Source organism: Saccopteryx bilineata, chromosome 6 (assembly GCF_036850765.1).
Source record: "Saccopteryx bilineata isolate mSacBil1 chromosome 6, mSacBil1_pri_phased_curated, whole genome shotgun sequence".
NCBI lineage: Eukaryota > Metazoa > Chordata > Mammalia > Chiroptera > Emballonuridae > Saccopteryx > Saccopteryx bilineata.
In genome coordinates this window covers 39,178,721-39,199,295 of record NC_089495.1, presented here as the reverse complement: position 1 = coordinate 39,199,295, position 20,575 = coordinate 39,178,721, and the positions used below count along the sequence as shown (strand labels likewise).

The 20,575-nt window shown below is 40.3% G+C and overlaps 1 protein-coding gene across 1 annotated transcript in view; it reads right to left on the bottom strand.

Annotated features, from left to right (window-relative positions):
* Positions 1-20,575, bottom strand: part of COL4A1 (collagen type IV alpha 1 chain) — a 160,475-nt gene that overhangs the window by 36,842 nt on the left and 103,058 nt on the right. Inside the window, exons 19-24 of the mRNA XM_066234748.1 lie at positions 18,269-18,353; positions 17,890-17,925; positions 16,918-17,082; positions 5,752-5,847; positions 3,389-3,472; positions 2,760-2,830 (exon numbers count right to left, since the gene is read on the bottom strand). Of these exons, the coding sequence (XP_066090845.1) occupies positions 2,760-2,830; positions 3,389-3,472; positions 5,752-5,847; positions 16,918-17,082; positions 17,890-17,925; positions 18,269-18,353 (537 nt within the window). The remainder of the gene's footprint in view (positions 1-2,759; positions 2,831-3,388; positions 3,473-5,751; positions 5,848-16,917; positions 17,083-17,889; positions 17,926-18,268; positions 18,354-20,575) is intronic.

The following is a 20,575-nucleotide window of genomic DNA, read 5'->3' as shown; positions in this document are numbered from 1 at the left end:
ACAAGTGCCGCTTATAACAGAGGACACTTCACGCAAATCCACTCGGGAAAGGAGGAAGAGGCCCAGTCTGTTTGCTCTTGTCCCAAGAAAGGCAGCACATTATCTCTCCCAGCCACCTGCCAGAAAGTTGAGCAGAAGGTCAAGGAAAATTCATTATTTAGTTGAAAGATACTGCAGTATTTTGTAGATTTCCTCCTTGGGTTAATATTAGCTTCTAGGCATCCTTAAATCTCAGCTAAAATTAGACTCCTCTGGGAAGCCTTTCCTGACAGGTAGAGGCGACTTTCTCCTGATTTCTGCGGCATATTGCATGGCTCTTGTTACAAAAACCGCTTTGTTTATTAGGAACTTTTGCTTGCACACCTATCTGTCTTTATACCAGCCTTTCAGAGCTTTGAGGGCGGGACCAGGTTGTTTATCTTTGTGTCCTTAATGTCTGCACCTAGGGAGATATTAGGGGAAGTCTATGCTGAACTGGCAGTATTCACCAATAAAAAATTAATAACAATGTAAGAAATTATTACCAATGTTTATTTTCCTCAACCTGGAAGCATCGTTACACTATTTTATGGTGATTCGTCACAGACTGGACATAGAAACTTTTCTAATAAGTGAGCATAAAGTGAGAAAATACAATTTTTTTATTTTGATAATTATGACCTTGCCAGCAATCAATCAAGAGAGAAATCTAGATTTTTTATTTTTTTTGAAAAGGAACATTAATGATCCTAGACTATCTCATGGGGTTAGCTTGCCATAGAACTTCTTCATCCTAAGTGAGTCAAAGGTCTTTTCATCCACATCCCTTAAGATAAGTATTAAGGAATCAAACACTGCCTTGAAAATTGAGTATCGGCTGCACAAATCAGAGAGGATCCGACAGCCATCTGCTCTGCTTCTAAAAAGCGGTGCCAGTTTGGGAAAAGCCGAGAGGAGTTCGTTTCAATTATCCACCTTCCAACAAGCGCAGAACCTGCCCAGGCAACTTGGCCTTCCACTCCTATCAGGAGCCAGACTCTTATGATCTGTCCTTCTTTCCCCAAATCAAACACTCGGCTTCCAAAAGAACATGTCACAGAAGTGCCCTCTAAATCAAATAAAAAAATCAGAGCACTTCATCACTTTTTTATTTTAATCTACTTTCTGGGATGTTCCACCTCTTTTAGCCTCCAGCAAGATTTGAAGTAAGAGCACCACACTTTTTGAGCTAGTCCAACCATGTAGCTATGATAGAGCTTCAAATAATAGGAAAATTACTATCTTCTCAATAGAATCAGCCATAAGACACTTTTTTAGACATTTTTTCCTCATCTACAGAATGCGGCTCCTAACGGAGAAGGTGTGGGAATTAAAATTTTTATGGTATGTTTTCTTTATTTTCTTCCTTATCATGACTTCTACTCAACCATCCTTCTTTCATCTCTTTCTTCTTTATTTTAATTAGATTAGAGGCTGGAGAAATGGGTGTCTGGACTGGGTTTCAGGCACAGTGGAGGCAAAAAAGATTCCAGAAAGGCCAAGTAGATAAGGACTATGTCCAGAGGTGAAACACATCCTTTCTGCTTCCTTCAAAGTTCTTCCATCTTTGATCACCACCACAGTCAGAGCTTCCCAGCACGTGAACTTCTAACTCATTTAGAAATACTTCCAACAATCGCAACTTCCAGCTTATCTCCCCAGGCCCAGGGAAGTTCTAGAAAACAGGATCTCAAGATTTAACTTCAAAAGGAGAAAACTATTGCTGAATTCCAGCTGTTTCATTCCACTTCCACTTGTCTTTGTCCTGACCTGCCTTTGTAAAAGCATCCAATAATATTTTCTTTACGAAATACAAATGTTAAAGAGCTACAACAAAACAAAAGAATAATGCTAAATATCTGAGGTTCAATTTATGAGAAAGGAAAAAGGAAAAGGAAAAAAAGAAAGGAATGTAGAAACTGGTTAATGCTTAAAGAAGTTAAAAGAACCATGAAAATATGAGTAGAACAATGCCCTGTGGTTTGAAAGCTTTTGCTATAGAACTGATTGTATGGAATGTCCTTCAACATTTAAGATTACTACTATTCTATTCAATGGTTTCTTTTAAAACAAAGTAGAAAAGCTAAGAAGCTATTATGTTGATAAACTGAAAGGTTTCAATGTCCATATGATTGAGATATTTCATTTATAGATATGAAAAAGCATCTTTACAATAAAGGTTAGTGATAGGAATTTTCAAAATATGTATCTGTAAGAAGAATAAAAAAAAATATTTCCAATTTTTAGAAGAAAACAGGTCAGTTGTCCTCCCTCTCTCCTTAGAAACTATCGGTACTGAACTTATCCACAAACATAATTTTTAGATTATCTGGTATGATAAGTAATAATTGTGCAGGAGGACAATTCAACTCAACAGTGTAGCTGCTAAGAGGTGACTCTTGGTGGCACCATTTGTTTCAAGAATTCCCAGAGACATGGCAAAGTGACACGTCAGCCTTTGGCTGCTAGATACAGGTGAGTGGCAACTGGATTCTGACCAGGTAAAAAGAAAGGCAGTTGAGGTACAGATGCTGAAGTCCAACAGAATGATGCTCATTCTCAGGTGAATGAGTGAGGAGAGAGGGACCCAGAGAGTAATTCTAGACTGCTGGATTAGAGATACTCTTAGCAGCTCCCAAATCAGGCAGAAGCTGTACTGGAAATGCAAAAAGTATATACACCATTTTTAGTTTGCTTGGGCAACTTCTAACATGGAGATGAATTCAGACAGGTGTACTTACAGGCACTCCTTCAACACCGTCCCTGCCGGGTAAACCTTTTTCGCCCTTGGCCCCTGGCTGTCCGGGGAAACCTTTAAAAAATTAAAGCACATTATTGATGAGTCACTTTCTAGTAACTCAAAAAGCTTTTTAATTTTTTCCACATTCAAAAGTACAAAGAAAATGTTCAAAGTACAAAGGTCTTTATACAAAATGGATGATGTTTGAAGACTCTCAAGAAGGAAATAACGAAAATGCTCAAGATGAGCCTAGACAAGAAAAAAGTGACCCCAAATGCGTACACATAACACTGAAGGGCGATGGTAGGAGTCCCCTACCCTGCCCCAGACCACTTCAATAAAAATATTTTGTTAACTTCTTTTGAGAGAACAAAATTTGAAGAGCCAAGTGAACCATATATTACTATCCTTGTATTAGGTCACTTTAATGACACTGAAGGTATAAGCCATCTTGATCATTTTCAACAGAGTGGACAAATCCTGGAAGTATGGCAGAACATTCTCATTATTAGGCTTTAGTTTTGAATGCAGAAAGTGAGGTCTCTCATGGAGTAGAAATCATTTCACTGTGAAGGTTTCAAACCATTGAAGCAAATTTTGAACTGGTCCCTTTCACATTTAAGGTCTTACCTGCTTCTCCTGGGGGTCCTTGTGGCCCAGGGGGTCCTCGAAGTCCTGTTGTGTCACAGATAAGGCAACTGTCTCCTTTTTGACCTACAAAAAGAAAACATGTGTATTTTCATGTCACATGTGAACAGAAGTCTCTGTAGTGTAGGGACAGAATAGAAAAGGGCAAAGAAGACTGTCATTTTAACAGCAGTATTTTCTCAATTATTTAACCCCAATCCAGATGCCTCTAACCATTAATTTTCTGGGTGTCCCTGTCATTGGTCACACTTCACAGGTAACCACTGACATACTTTCAGTGAATCACTACAAAGTGACCTAGAACTTAACTTTGCCTATCAGCCTGAAAAGTTTTGACCACTATAAGTTTGTTTCTCACTCTAAAACTTCCCACCATTTTTTACTATTTGTTAGCAAACTACACATATATCGCTCTTAGACTTAAACCCACATAACAAGATGACAGATGATCACTAGGAATAAGAAGCCACGAAAGCAAGAACGAATACCGGACCTGATATTGAGCTGGAAACGTGGAGCCCAAAGCACAGAAAGTGGAAGGAAGGAAATGCCTTTCTTTGGAAATGTTACCATCTTACATCTCGACTTTCAAACTAAGTTAAAAGGCCATTGGGTGTCTTAGGTATTCCTGTGTCCTAAATCTTAAGAATGCCTGGGTTCTAGGCACAAATCAGGTTTAATATAGAGCAGAATACACGTGGAAAAGCCCATGCTTGGAAGTCATAGAGGCCGGTCAGCATCACTCTTGACCCTCGCCCTGCTGGGCGTGCCCGGCCCCAGGCTCTGCTGTTGCACACTCTTCTCCAGCGGGACCCCTTGTCAGGAACAGAAAGAAAGACCAATGAAGGTAGCCTCGCATCCTTGAACTCTGGGCAAGGTACACTGACTCGTTCTGTGCTCGCCCCAGGGGCAGAACAGCAGCCCGTCAGTGGGACAGACACAAAAGTATGAGTCTGCTAACACCCCAGCTAAGTTCTGGGTGCCCCGGGATTCCATGGGTGTCTGCTCCCGAGTCTAGAAGTGGGCGGGGACAGGTACCAGCACCACGTCTGGGCAGGCTGATGGTTCTCTCGCAGGAGTAGGAAGACACAGGAAGAAAGAGGCTTTTCTTAAGGTTCAGGAGATGGATAAACAAAATCTCAGTACAAAGAACCATCTATTACAAGTCTAATCCTTAGTTGGTGGCAGACTTCTCGTCATTGTCCCTTGGCTCTCATGAACAAGAGGTGGTTCCCAGCCTCACAAAATGAGAAGTTCCAGTTTCATATAAAATAATTTTAGCTGGAGCTGGAACCTCTGACCTGAGTCGAGTCTGGCCTTCGTAACTCCTTCGAAGTATGATGTTACATTACATGTGTTGCCTTATAAAATTATGTAAATTTACTAGACCAGGAAATAAATGTAATGAACAGTATAAGATATTTCAGGTAAAAAAAAAAAAAAAGAACCATCTAACCATTGGCTCTGTCATAAAATGTAAGTTGATCTCAGAAAGTACTTAATGTCCGGTAGCTAGAGAGATTCATTGAAAGACAAATGACACTCTGATTGATGGCAATCCCCCTTATATCTAAGGTTCTATAACTTGTGTGGCTGTCAAAATAAGCTTTAACTGAAACTGTTCCCTACGAATCATTCGGGTCTTAGACTTCTGAAAAGCAAATATTCTTAGCATTCTAAAGCCAGAAATGGTACACAATAGGGTAGATGTGGAGTACGGCTTCTTATTCGTTCTACCCTCTGGCTACTGAGACATATAAATATTGAACTATCCCTTGTTTATTACATTCTAAGATAGGACTGTTGGTGCAGTGATTATCCTCTCTGTTCCCAAGATCGTGAAGGGATTATGATGTGTTGGCGTCATAGCAAAGACTTGAAAAGAATAAAGATAAAACTGAGAGCCCTGGGTGGAGTAGGCTAACTCATCTCTCATACTGATTATCTGTACACGGCTTGGCGGGGTGGGGAGCATTCCATGTGTACATTTGTGACTTGGCTTGAAAAACAGATGTGCCTTCTTTTAGAAGGAAACTTTCAAACTTTGAAGTGAAAGGTCACAGTAAGACATCAGTCTGAGAGTTTAAGCTTCTGGCCATGAAGATGGTGAAAGACAGTAACTCTGACGTCAGGGCCATGTCCTCTCATTGCCTGCCAGGTGAGAGCTGTCTCTCAAAATCCCAACAATAGGACAATCCTAACAGAGTTGTAGGGAGCACATCCCACAATGGACTCTGAGGGAAGTCCCAAATAAAGGGGGAATATAGCCACATCCACCCAAAACCAATATACACATAGACAGATGCCCAAGCAAAATCACCATCTTAAAAATATTAATCTCTTACCTTTTTCTCCAACTTCACCCACAAATCCTGGCTGCCCTGGAACTCCGGGAGGACCCCGATCACCTATTGGTCCAGGCTGGCATTCCACAATTCCATCTGAAATGGATTTTTAAAGTTACAAGATCATTTCCACCTACCTGAAGCTAAGTATTTCCACCCTCTCCAATTTAATCTCTCTTACAAAACCCAACTATTTTCAGGTTATTTGGTAAGTATTAGAAATCCAGCTTTAGTTTGCTTGACAGCATTCATTCATCTTTTCACCATCACAAACCAGCACTTCTGAAATTTCTGTTTCACAACTCTAAAACCTATTTCTTTAGCCCTGTCCTGTACCTTAGTAGTTAATTTTTTATCTTGCAAAGTACACAGCATCATCTTTATTTTACAGATTAAGAAACAGGTTCAAAAAAGTTAAGTGGTTTCTCCATCCTTGTACATCTGTGAAGTCACCCACTTTATTCCTTGGTTTTTTTTTCCTAAGCAAATTTATAGCAAAGTCATCATTATTTTAGAGATGCAGACTGTCCGTGGGGAAGTGCCTGTAATTGATCGTTCCTATTCAATTCTGAGCATCAGTTATGTGAAGAAGCAGGAAAATGAATTGCGGGAAGGCACACACCATCTGTTGTGGGTTCACATGCATACTGTGATCATTTCTATTTCCTTCTCCAATATCTTTGAAGAAAAATGACAGAGTAATTTCACCTACGGCTTCTGCCCAGGCACCCTGTCAGGACCGTAGTCCAAACAGTCACAAGCTGGAGCTCCTGCCACCCTGCGCCCTCCCCTCCACACTGTCTTCTCATCAGGACAGGGAGAGGACAGAGAGGGAGGCCCACCAGCCACCCCACTTGCTGTGTGGTTCTCCCAAATACGAAGACCTAAAAAAGGGCCCAAATCTCCTTATTTTATGACTTTGTTTAGAGTTTCGAGGAAAATGTTAGTTTCAAATGTCTAAGAATGGCAGTCCAGGAAGAAGGCGTTCTGGCTTTGTTGATGGCTTGCTTGCTTCTGTTTGTCTGGGAGCTTCTCTTGGTGAAACTCGGGGGCACGGAGACCAGGGGGGACGATAACTCCGTCACAGGTCCTGCGGCTCCTGCTGGCTCCCATCCGTCTTGAACAAAGCAGAGTCCATTTTCACGCTTCCAAGAGCGGTCCCTAAATTCCTTGACTGTCGAGAACTGGCATAACATAGCCTCATGAATACTGATAGACATGAAATCATGTCTTTTCCTCTCCAGAACACACCTCCGGGCTGGCTGCCACCACCGGGGACAAGAACACAGGGGCGGCGTCAGGGAGTGGGAATCTACACAGCGTAGCTAACAAGCAATCAACAGGTCCCAACGAGGCAATTCGTTTTCAGATGTAGCCTTTTTAACATACACTGCAAATCTTAACAAAAATCTCATTTATACATTTTCTATCAATGCTTTGTGTGTGAACCACTTAATTTACATGGACAAAAAAAGGGTAACCTGGAAAATTGGTAGGGTAGATATTAGATGTTTCAGCCAGCACATCCCACTTAATCAAAAGTAGTGGAGCCTGACCACGTGGTGGCACAGTGGATAGAGCATCAGACTGGGACATGGAGGACCCAGGTTCAAAACCCTGAGGTCGCCAGCTTGAATGCGGGCTCATCTGGCTTGAGCAAGGCTCACCAACTTGAGCCCAAGGTTGCTGACTTGAGCAAGGGGTCACTTGGTCTGCTGTAGCCCCCTGGTCAAGGCACATATGAGAAAGCAGTCGATGAACAACTAAGGTGCCACAATGAAGAATTGATGATTATCATCTCTCTTCCTTTCTGTCTGTCCCTATCTCTCTCCCTCTCTCTCTCTCTCTCTCTCTCTCTCTCTCTCTCTCTCTCTGTCATACACACACAAAAAAAGTAGTGGAAAATTCATGTCTTTATGTGAAATTTGTTCATATTTCAGTACTGGCACAATTACAAATATCAAAAACAGGTCCCAGAGGAGATGACGTCAGAGTAATGGCGGAATAGGAAGCGATACCGATAAATCTCCCCCAAAACTCAACAAGATCTTCAACCAGAAACAGAAACACCTATACTTGGAGCTTCCAGATTCTTCGCAATACACCCAAAGGTATGATTGAGTGAAAAATTGGCTAAATATATAACCAAACCCCGAAGGAAATAGGGAGTAAGAAATGCTCCGCCTTCCTCACTAACCTAAACAGGGCGGCTTTCTCTGGTAACTGTGAATATAGAAACTGAGGCGGGCAAAGGGGGTGAATAGATCCAGGCCCCCGCAGCAAAAACGGCCGAACCAGGCTGTGGCTCAGAGATCCAAGCCGAGGAAAATCTGATCCTGTGGCAACCCGGGCAATACAAGCTAACACTCGCGCCAAACCCAAACAAAGAAAGACAAGCGGAGCGGCCATTTTACCCGGTCTCCTGGTCGGTGCGCAGTTAGTGGAAGAGAGATTTCTTCCTAAGCCGCGGAAGTGGGTGCCCGTGTTGCCCCACGGAGAGGCAGGGTCAGAGGCCTTTCTGTGGGCTGAGGGCAGAGTCTCTGGGCAGCCCCAGCGCCCTGGGAAAGCCACACACGGGAGGGAGTGAGAACTAATCCCAACGGTGGAGATTTTCCGTGCTGGAGGCTGTTTCACTCAGAGGGAACCACGGCCGGCCTCATATCCTGGTTTGCGCGTGCAGATAAGGAGTGAGCGATTCCTCCGAGTGCCTCGGCAGTGCGCGCCCGTGTTATCGCACAGAGGGGCAGAGTCAGGGGCCTTTGTGTGGGCCAAAGCGGAATCTCGGGCCGCCCCAGCGCCTTGCAAAAGCCGCACACGGGGACGGAGCGAGACTCAATTCCAACGCTGCAACTTTTCCCTGCGGTTGGGGGTTTCACTCAGAGCGTGAGACTGCTGGCCGGATATCCTGGTTGCAGACAGTGAGAGAGAGTTTCCTCCGAGCGCCCCGGAAGTGGGCGCCCGCTTGTGTTACCGGATAGAGTGGCAGAGCCAGAGGTCTTCAAGTGGGCGGAAAGCCCGCCTGATTATGCTGGCAGCTCTGACTGACTGAGCCTTACCCAGAGCCCTGTGCTGAGTGGAAATAGAGTGGGGAGTTGCCAGCAATTTGAGCCTCTTACTATCCAGGCAGAGGCAGCAGCAACCCCATACCTGGACTATCAGGCTACTAATTGAGGAAGGAAAGACTAGGAGAAAGGCTCCAGGAACACAGACTCTCTCACTGTCGAAGCCTATAAATGCTAATGAGCCTCGACTCCCAACGAGAATAAAGCACAATACATGACATTGCCATAGAGACTTATCAACTGCAAACCTCTACCTGAGCGTGCCAAAGGGGCAGAACCCGGGGTACAGAGTCACCGACCAGGAAGAGGGAGAGAAAAGAAAAAGCAAGAAGATAACCTCTCAAAATCAAGAATAATCTGCAGACTTTATAACCTATCACATTTTATTATATTTGTTCGTTTGTTTCTCTTATCTTCATTCTTGACACTTTTTTTTCCTCCTCCAATTTGGCCGATTAACTCTCTACCGGTCTTACTCTCTCCTCTCCTTGAACTACACTACCCATAAGTGTTACATCTCCCATTATCATTTCTCTTCTCTTCCTTTCTCTCTATGAGGGTTGCACTCCAAAACCCTTAACTCTCTCTCTCTCTCTCCTTTCTTTTTTCTTCTTTTAGTGGTTCCCTCTTTTTTTCTCTCTCTCTCTTTCTTTTCTCCCTCTATATTAGTTTCTTCCTTTCTCCTTTACATCTCCTCTCATTCAAACCTCAATAACAAACAAATTATCTTATCTGGGACTCAAACCTATGTTTGTGGCATTTTGGGGGGTTTTTACTTCACCTTTTTAACTCACTAGCAGTGCTCCCATCCCTGGCTCTCCATATTATCTAGTTCTTGTTCCACTAAATACAATAGTAAGTTTTTAATTTGTCCCCCCATTTTTCCATTTTCCTCTTATTCCTCTCATCATAACTCTTAGAAAACCAACACCTAAAAGCAAATCATTTTATTCTTGACCCAAATTTTTTCCTTATTTGCTTTTTGTGGGTCCATACGCTCTTTTTTTTTCTTTTTTCTTTTTTTTTTTCCTTTTTTTTTTTTTTTTTTTTTTCTTTCTCTCTTTTTTGCCCCTTTATTACTTTTCCCCAATTCAGGCCCTCCATCACAGGCATTGTTTGTTTTAACTCACAGTCCACCACAAGATTTTCTCAAGAAAGAGGGGAGAGGAGAGGAGAGGAAAAAAAGAGGGGGGGAATAATTTCCTTTTTTAAAAATTTTTATTTTATTTTATTTTTCTTTATTTCATTATTAATTTTTTTTTAAAAAAACAACTCTTTTCGATTTGTTATTTTTTTATTTTTTTTAACTTTTTATTCTTTATTAAATCTCATTAATACTATCAACAAAACCACCCTCAGATGCCATTAAGGAAGAGAAAATCGAATATCATGGATACAAAAGAAAGAGAGGTAACACAGCTAGATGAGGAAAAATCTATGGAGAAAAAATTTAATATATTGGAAACCTTGGAGCTAAATGACAGAGAATTCAAGATAGAAATACTAAAAATCCTCCGAGATATACAAGAAAACACAGAAAGGCAATATAGGGAGCTCAGAAAACAACTCCATGAACACAAAGAATATATGTCCAAGGAAATTGAAACTATAAAAACAAATCAAACAGAGATGAAAAACTCAATTCACGAGCTGAAAAACGAAGTAACAAGCTTAGCTAATAGAACAGGTCAGATAGAAGAGAGGATTAGTGAAATAGAAGACAAGCAACTTGAGGCACAACAGAGAGAAGAAGAAAGAGACTCAAAAATTAAAAAAAATGAGATAGCCCTACAAGAATTATCTGACTCCATCAAAAAGAATAACATAAGAATAATAGGTATATCAGAGGGAGAAGAGAGAGAAAATGGAATGGAGAACATACTTAAACAAATAATTGATGAGAACTTCCCAAGCCTGTGGAAAGAACTAAAGCCTCAAGTTCAAGAAGCAAACAGAACTCCAAGTTTTCTTAACCCCAACAAACCTACTCCAAGGCATATCATAATGAAATTGACACAAACCAACAGCAAAGAAAAAATTCTCAAGGCAGCCAGGGAAAAGAAGAATACAACATATAAAGGAAGGCCATTAGATTATCATCAGATTTCTCAGCAGAAACTCTACAAGCTAGAAGAGAGTGGACCCCAATATTTAAAGTCCTGAAAGAGAGGAACTTTCAGCCACGAATACTATACCCATCAAAGCTATCCTTCAAATACGAAGGAGAAATAAAAACATTCACAGATACAGAAAAGATGAGGGAATTTATCATCAGAAAACCCCCACTCCAGGAATTACTAAAGGGGGTTCTCCAATCAGATACAAAGAACAAAAAAAAACAGAGCCACAAGTAAAAGCTCCAAGAAGAACACAATAAAACCAAATTTAAACTGTGACAACAACAAAAAGAAAGAGGGGGAGAAGACGGAGATTAACAGTAGCAAAGGACGATGGAGTGCAAAAGTACTCACAAAATAGTTCGCTACAATGAACAGGGTAGGGACCCTTTTCATTACTCAAAGGTAACCACCATTGAAAAAACCACCACAGAAGCACATGAGATAAAAAAAATAGCAACAGAGGAAAGATGTATGGAATACAACCAAATAAAAACAAAAGATAGAAAAACGAAAGAGAAGGATCAAACAAGACACAAAACTAACAGAAAGCAAGATATAAAATGGCAATAGGGAACTCACAAGTATCAATAATTACACTAAATGTAAATGGATTAAACTCACCAATAAAAAGGCACAGAGTAGCAGAATGGATTAAAAAAGAAAATCCAACTGTATGCTGCCTACAGGAAACTCATCTAAGTAACAAGGATAAAAACAAATTCAAAGTGAAAGGCTGGAAAACAATACTCCAAGCAAATAACATCCAAAAAAAAGCAGGTGTAGCAATACTCATATCGGATAATGCTGACTACAAGACAGGAAAAGTACTTAGAGACAAAAATGGCCATTTCATAATGGCTAAGGGGACACTGAATCAAGAAGACATAACAATTCTTAATATATATGCACCAAACCAAGGAGCACCAAAATATATAAGACAGCTACTTATTGATCTTAAAACAAAAACTGACAAAAATACAATCATACTTGGAGACCTCAATACACCGCTGACGGCTCTAGATCGGTCATCCAAACAGAGAATCAACAAAGACATAGTGGCCTTAAACAAAACACTAGAGCACCTGGATATGATAGACATCTACAGGACATTTCATCCCAAAGTGACTGAGTATACATTTTTCTCCAGTGTACATGGATCATTCTCAAGAATTGACCATATGTTGGGCCACAAAAACAATATCAGCAAATTCAGAAAAATTGAAGTTGTACCAAGCATATTTTCTGATCATAAAGCCTTGAAACTAGAATTCAACTGCAAAAAAGAGGAAAAAAATCCCACAAAAATGTGGAAACTAAACAACATACTTTTAAAAAATGAATGGGTCAAAGAAGAAATAAGTGCAGAGATCAAAAGATATATACAGACTAATGAAAATGACAATACGACATATCAGAATCTATGGGATGCAGCAAAAGCAGTGATAAGAGGGAAGTTCATATCGCTTCAGGCATATATGAACAAACAAGAGAGAGCCCAAGTGAACCACTTAACTTCACACCTTAAGGAACTAGAAAAAGAAGAACAAAGACAACCCAAAACCAGCCGAAGAAAGGAGATAATAAAAATCAGAGCAGAAATAAATGAATTAGAGAACAGAAAAACTATAGAAAAAATTAATAGAACAAGGAGCTGGTTCTTTGAAAAGATCAACAAAATTGACAAACCCTTGGCAAGACTTACCAAGGAAAAAAGAGAAAGAACTCATATAAACAAAATCCAAAATGAAAGAGGAGAAATCACCACGGACACCGTAGATATACAAAGAATTATTGTAGAATACTATTAAAAACTTTATGCCACTAAATTCAACAACCTAGAAGAAATGGATAAATTCCTAGAACAATACAACCTTCCTAGACTGAGTCAAGAAGAAGCAGAAAGCCTAAACAGACCTATCAGTAGAGAAGAAATAGAAAAAAACCATTAAAAACCTCCCCAAAAATAAAAGTCCAGGCCCTGACGGCTATACCAGCGAATTTTATCAAACATTCAAAGAAGACTTGGTTCCTATTCTACTCAAAGTCTTCCAAAAAATTGAAGAAGAAGCAATACTTCCAAACACATTTTATGAGGCCAACATAACCCTCATACCAAAACCAGGCAAGGATGGCACAAAAAAAGAAAACTACAGACCAATATCTCTAATGAATACAGATGCTAAAATACTAAACAAAATACTAGCAAATCGAATACAACAACATATTAAAAAAATAATACATCATGATCAAGTGGGATTCATCCCAGAATCTCAAGGATGGTTCAACATACGTAAAACGGTTAATATAATACACCATATCAACAAAACAAAGAACAAAAACCACATGATCTTATCAATAGACGCAGAAAAGGCTTTCGATAAAATACAACACAATTTTATGTTTAAGACTCTCAACAAAATGGGTATAGAAGGAAAATATCTCAACATGATAAAGGCCATATATGATAAACCATCAGCTAACATCATATTAAATGGCACTAAACTGAAGGCTTTCCCCCTTAAATCAGGAACAAGACAGGGTTGTCCACTCTCTCCACTCTTATTTAATGTGGTACTAGAGGTTCTAGCCAGAGCAATCAGACAAGACAAAGAAATAAAAGGCATCCATATCGGAAAAGAAGAAGTAAAGGTATCACTTTTTGCAGATGATATGATCCTATACATCGAAAACCCCAAAGAATCCACAAAAAGACTACTAGAAACAATAAGCCAATACAGTAAGGTCGCAGGATACAAAATTAACATACAGAAGTCAATAGCCTTTCTATATGCCAACAATGAAACAACTGAGAAGGAACTCAAAAGAATAATCCCCTTCACGATTGCAACAAAAAAAATAAAATACTTAGGAATAAACATAACAAAGAATGTAAAGGACTTATATAATGAAAACTATAAACCATTGTTAAGGGAAATCGAAAAAGATATAATGAGATGGAAGAATATACCTTGTTCTTGGCTAGGAAGAATAAATATAATCAAGATGGCTATATTACCCAAAGCAATATACAAATTTAATGCAATTCCCATCAAAATTCCAATGACATTTTTTAAAGAAATAGAGCAAAAAATCATCAGATTTATATGGAACTATAAAAAACCCCGAATAGCCAAAGCAATCCTAAAGAAAAAGAATGAAGCTGGGGGCATAACAATACCTGACTTCAAACTCTATTATAGGGCCACGACAATCAAAACAGCATGGTATTGGCAGAAAAATAGACACTCAGACCAATGGAACAGAATAGAAAGTCCAGAAATAAAACCACATATATATAGTCAAATAATTTTTGATAAAGGGGCCAACAACACACAATGGAGAAAAGAAAGCCTCTTCAATAAATGGTGCTGGGAAAACTGGAAAGCCACATGCAAAAGAATGAAACTGGACTACAGTCTCTCCCCCTGTACAAAAATTAACTCAAAATGGATCAAAGATCTAAACATAAGACCTGAAACAATTAAGTACATAGAAGAAGACATAGGTACTCAACTCATGGACCTGGGTTTTAAAGAGCATTTTATGAATTTGACTCCAATGGCAAGAGAAGTGAAGGCAAAAATTAATGAATGGGACTACATCAGACTAAGAAGTTTTTGCTCAGCAAGGGAAACTGATAACAAAATAAACAGAAAGCCAACTAAATGGGAAATGATATTTTCAAACAACAGCTCAGATAAGGGCCTAATATCCAAAATATACAAAGAACTCATAAAACTCAACAACAAACAAACAAACAATCCAATAAAAAAATGGGAAGAGGATATGAATAGACACTTCTCCCAGGAAGAAATACAAATGGCCAACAGATATATGAAAAGATGCTCATCTTCTTTAGCTATTAGAGAAATGCAAATCAAAACGGCAATGAGATACCACCTCACACCTGTTCGATTAGCTGTTATTAGCAAGTCAGGTAATAGCAAATGTTGGAGAGGCTGTGGAGAAAAAGGAACCCTCATCCACTGTTGGTGGGAATGTAAAGTAGTACAACCATTATGGAAGAAAGTATGGTGGTTCCTCAAAAAACTGAAAATAGAACTACCTTATGACCCAGCCATCCCTCTACTGGGTATATATCCCCAAAACTCAGAAACATTGATACGTAAAGACACATGCAGCCCCATGTTTATTGCAGCATTGTTCACAGTGGCCAGGACATGGAAACAACCAAAAAGCCCATCAATAGATGACTGGATAAAGAAGATGTGGCACATATACACTATGGAATACTACTCAGCCATAAGAAATGATGACATCGGAACATTTACAGCAAAATGGTGGGATCTTGATAACATGATACGAAGCGAAATAAGTAAATCAGAAAAAAACAGGAACTGTATTATTCCATACGTAGGTGGGACATAATAGTGAAACTAAGAGACATTGATAAGAGTGTGGTGGTTACGGGGGGGAGGGGGGAATGGGAGAGGGATAGGGGATGGGAGGGGCACAAAGAAAACAAGATAGAAGGTGACAGAGGACAATCTGACTTTGGGTGGTGGGTATGCAACATAATTGAACGACAAGATAACCTGGACTTGTTATCTTTGAATATATGTATCCTGATTTATTGATGTCACCCCATTAAAAAAATAAAATTATAAAAAAAAGAAAAAAAAAAAAAACAGGTCCCAGATTTCCCGTGGCTCCTTCACCCCTTCAGGCCTCTGCCCATCACTATTTCCAACTACAACCCTATGACGGACCCTGCTCCACCCCTAAAACTCCGTACCACCTTTCTGTGCTTATTTTTATCCTGCACTTATCACTTCCTACATTCCATAAAATGTACTTATTTGGTTTGCACTCCCCTATAGAATGCAGGTTCCAGGAGGGCAGGGCTGTTTCTGGCTTCTGTCGCTGCTCCTGAGACAGCGCCTGGCCTTTCACAAGTTCTCCAATGAGAGCTAAAAGGGTAAGTGACCCAAAGGCCCTTCTGATGTTCATAACTTTCTCCCAGACACAAAGAGCAAAAAATGACTTTGTATTGAGTGCCTCTAGGGCTTCAATCTTTTATCTTCATTCTCCATGTTTCATGAAACCGTGAGAGAAGGGGAGGAAGTCTCCCTAGAATCACAGGTGATCCATGTTCTCTCCACTCATTAGCAACACGTAAAAGAAACTCATGCTGATTCGTTACCAGTGAAGCTTCCAATCTGGAGCCAACTGTTCCATTGAGTCCGTATCCAGCCTCCGTGCGGAGCCTCATCCACGAGGACACCCTTTCACAAAGACGTGTTTGAATTCCAGCAGGTAAATGACCAGGTGCTCAAAGCACAGAAACCCTTCTTCTATCAACCGCCCCCCAGAGGAATAGTAGGACCTGTTTTAGAAACCTAAACTTTTCCCCATTGGCATTATTAACTTAAATCCTTTGACATTTTCATATAGTTTGCATTGGTATTACTTTGAAATCATAGGAACCCCCCCCCCCCCGCAAATGAATCCAGAGTTTAACGTTCTGTGCTTGGCTTTGATGAAGGGCCATTGTAAGCAAAACACATGCAGAGCACCTTTCCAAGTTGAAGTCTTTTATTATGTGACTACAGAGACTGTGAAGTCTGTACCCACACAGCCCCTTCTCTGTGTGCATCTGTGTGTGTGTGTGTCTTAGGATTAGTTTGTGACTCTAAATAAGCTAGAATATGTCCCATTTTCAGTAAGAACTATACACTTCAACTGGTTTGCTTTTCAGCTTTAGATACCAGGAGATTCAGAGCTGGTTAACATGTTTCCTATTCCTTTAAACCAGTGTTGTGATGGTATTTTTACTATTCCTTTCTGTAGTGTGGCTAACTTTGCAAAGACACTTAAGTAGGCTGTAAATCACTCACCAATCAGTGGACACATCCGTGTCCTGCATGTGAACCCCACGGTGCCTTCACAGACCTGGGCCAGCTCTGCCCTGGCATCCTGTCCTCAATGCGACACCGCGTGAAATGGTCCCAGAGGGAACTTACTTGTGTGGCCTGGCTGTCCAGGAGGCCCGGGGGGCCCAGGAGGGCCCTGGAATCCATCTCTTCCACTTGGTCCCGGCAAAGACACCCCTGGAAATCCTCGGTCACCTTTTTCTCCTCTTTCACCAGGGTAGCCAGGAGCACCAGGCTGTCCAGGTACCGCGGTGCCTGAGACCAGAACAAAATCTCTTCTAAATAATCACAATACAAGTTTAACGTCAACGGCACAAACTAATTTCCTTAACTCCATTGAAGGTAAAATTACTAGTGACCATCACTGAAAGGGGAACTGCTTAGACTGGTAAAAACAAATTAAATTGGCAGGCCTCTTACCATCTAAATGCTAACAGTCCAATGCTTCCTACACACGAACTTTAAGGAAAAGCTCAGCACCAGGAAGAGCAGATGAGACTTGGTGAGAGAGCTAAAAGTCGCACCCATCATCACATTCAGGGGTCCCCAAACTTTTTACACAGGGGCCAGTTCACTGTCCCTCAGACCGTTGGAGGGCCGGACTATAAAAAAACTATGAACAAATCCCTATGCACACTGCACATATCTTATTTTAAAGTAAAAAAACAAAACAGGAACAAATATAACATTTAAAATAAAGAACAAGTAAATTTAAATCAACAAACTGACCAGTATTTCAATGGGAACTATGCTCCTCTCACTGACCACCAATGAAAGAGGTGCCCTTTCCAGAAGTGCGGTGGGGGCCGGATAAATGGCCTCAGGGGGCCGCATGTGGCCCCCGGGCCATAGTTTGGAGACCCCTGACATACATGCTAATCTGTACCTCACAAAAGAACACTTTTTCTACGAACACATCTTGCTTTCAAAAACTAGAAAAATGTGCAACAAAACCATCAGCCGTTGTATACAAATATCAAATGTACATGGTAAATATGTTGAGAATACAAACCGCAAAGAAGTTTTACAAGAATGCCTTAATAATCAGTGAAAGATGCTCACCTGGGGGGCCTGGCTGGCCTTGTAATCCTGGGAAACCTAAAACGAGAAAGAGTCGGATAGAGACTCGACCACCTGTCATTCACAGTGTGTGTGTCTGTGCTCATGAGTGCTCGTGGTCAAGGGGAACCGGAAAGACTGGACTTGTGGAAATGAAGTGCCCCTGATGCTCCAGAGATGCCAGGAGCAGGGCCCCTAGACAGACAGTGTGACAACGACACTTAAGCTCGTAGAGCCCCTGCCATCACCACGGGGCAGGCAAATGCATTTTCAAGGTGCAAATGAGTGCAGGTCAAAATGGAAGAGAGAGAAGGATGGGGGGGGGGGGGGGGATGGATAGAGGGATGAGAGAGAGAAGGAAAGAAAAAGGAAAGGAACTTACCTTTTGGGCCTGGCTCCCCTCTCAGCCCTGGAGGCCCCGGGTACCCCCGCTCGCCCTTTTCTCCCAAGGGTCCTGTGCCGATAACCTGGATTACAGAACATGGGATCAGCGTGGGCCCCGGGCTCACCGTGGGCCCCGGGCACGGCTGCTGCTCTACAGCATGGCAGTATAGAAGAAGAAGCTGACACGTGTTTTATTTCATGAAATGTAAAAGAAAAGGACTAGTAGGGGGGAGAGGGAGTCAAAAACAAATAAAATAAATATTATATAATGCCCTCCTCGCAGAGAACTCTATCAGCAAGCCCTGTTTCCTTTTGCAATAATTTTCCTGGCAGGAACTTCACCAATGAGGTCAAGTTAGAAAAGTATTAATTCTGAGGTTTAGTCTTGAAGTTTCTAAATGTCCATACAAGCCATAAGATGAATATGGTACTTTGAAGAGTACTATCAGCAGAACACCCTTTCATTTCCTCAAGCAATACATAACAGCACCCTCCAATTTTTATTTTTTTATTTTTTTTTACTGGAAGAGGTTTTCTGTTTATTTTTTTTATTAAATGATCCAAAGTAGGGACTTCCTTAAGGCCCTAGGGCAGTGGTTCTCAAACTTTCTGAAGTCGGAGCGCATTTAAAATCCTATAAATAATTGTAGGCGCACTATATACAAATTTCTGAGAAATATGTTATAATAATTAGGTCAAATATTAAAGAAAAAAATATAAAGTCTAAGCATGCTTTCATGGTAATTAAGTGAAATAAATACGATAAAATTAAATTTATTCTGATGTTAATGAACATTTTTATGTTACATTTTTTGAGTTATGCTTTTTAGAATTTGTAAAAAAGAGGGGTTAAAAAATAAAAAAAGACAAAAAAGTTATCTTTTTATATATACAGATACATTCTTAGTAAGATTTAGTAAATTCGGCAGATCCCGGCACAAATGTGTTAAGTTTTTTCATTCTTGTGTTTATGAGAAACATGAGCCTGATGTATCCTAGTGATTTCTTCAATGTTTGGGCATATATTTGAAAGGCAAACTCTCATTTCTTTGTCAATACATTGAAGAATTCCTCTCTTTTTACTCTTAATTGTGTTGAGTGCAGAAAACCCCCACCATACATATCATCTTAACTTTACACCAAACAAAGGATAGAAGAAACTTGCCTCCAGTCTTTCCAGGGAACATGGGGGTACTGTAAACAATCCAGCACCACAGCTTAACAGCTTTTTGCAACCTAATCAGGCAAGTGAGGTGGAGTGTTGGGTAGACTGTCAGCTTACAACCAATTTCCCATACCTCTGTCCCCCAAAAATCTAAACTCCAAAAACCCTGTTGGTTTTTTGGTTCCCAACAGGCACATATTTCTCTGGAACACCATAGGGCACACCTGGAAATCTTCTAGGGCACAGCAGTGCGCCCTGGTGCAAACTTTGAGAACCACTGTCTTAGGGATAAAAGACACAAAGAATGCACTTTGGCGTGCAAAAAAAGTGTGAATTTGTCTCACTCAATTCTAAATTACTGAATTGCAAGGAAAATGACCAAATCAAATGCTGCATTATTACTTTTAAAATATAATTCCTTTGTTCCAATTAAATTACTGGATAGTATTAAAATCTGCTGAGGAGGTTAAGGTAAAAACAGGTGACTCAAAGTCAGCTGCTGGATCCCAAATACAGAAAATGGAATCAGAAGTATATATCAAAGTATATATTAAAAGCATTAAGAAGGTTTCATAAGTTGATCCAATAATCCTATTTCTGGAAATGCAGCCGAAGGAAAAAAGACTCGACCTTCCCCCCGACACACACATTGTCACACGCAACGGCACGCACAGCCATGCACCACCACAGCTCAACGAGGGCAGCCAACAAGAGTATGGTAACATTTCCATTGTTGTATAAAAGCTTCAGGGCAAAGTGGTTAAAATAATTATAGCACGACACTGACAAGGCACTGAAAATGATTACTCAAAGATAACTTAAGAACATGAAGAATGTTCTTTTTTTTAAAAAAAAAGTTCCATACATTGATTACAAGTACGTGAAACTATGCATATGGACAAGGAGTAAGATGTTATTTGCAAAAATAAAAACTGTTTTGCTTAGAACAGTCAAATTTTGGGTGGCCTGTTCTCTCATTAACATTTTCCTTAACGGGCCACTTAAAACAAAAGGGTTCAGGGTGTGTTGCTACTATTCCTATCAACATACAAATCTTTCAATTCGCAGTGATCAAGGATATGCAGAAAGTATCAAAATGTAATAAAAAGACCCAAACTGCATACCATACAAAATATAAAA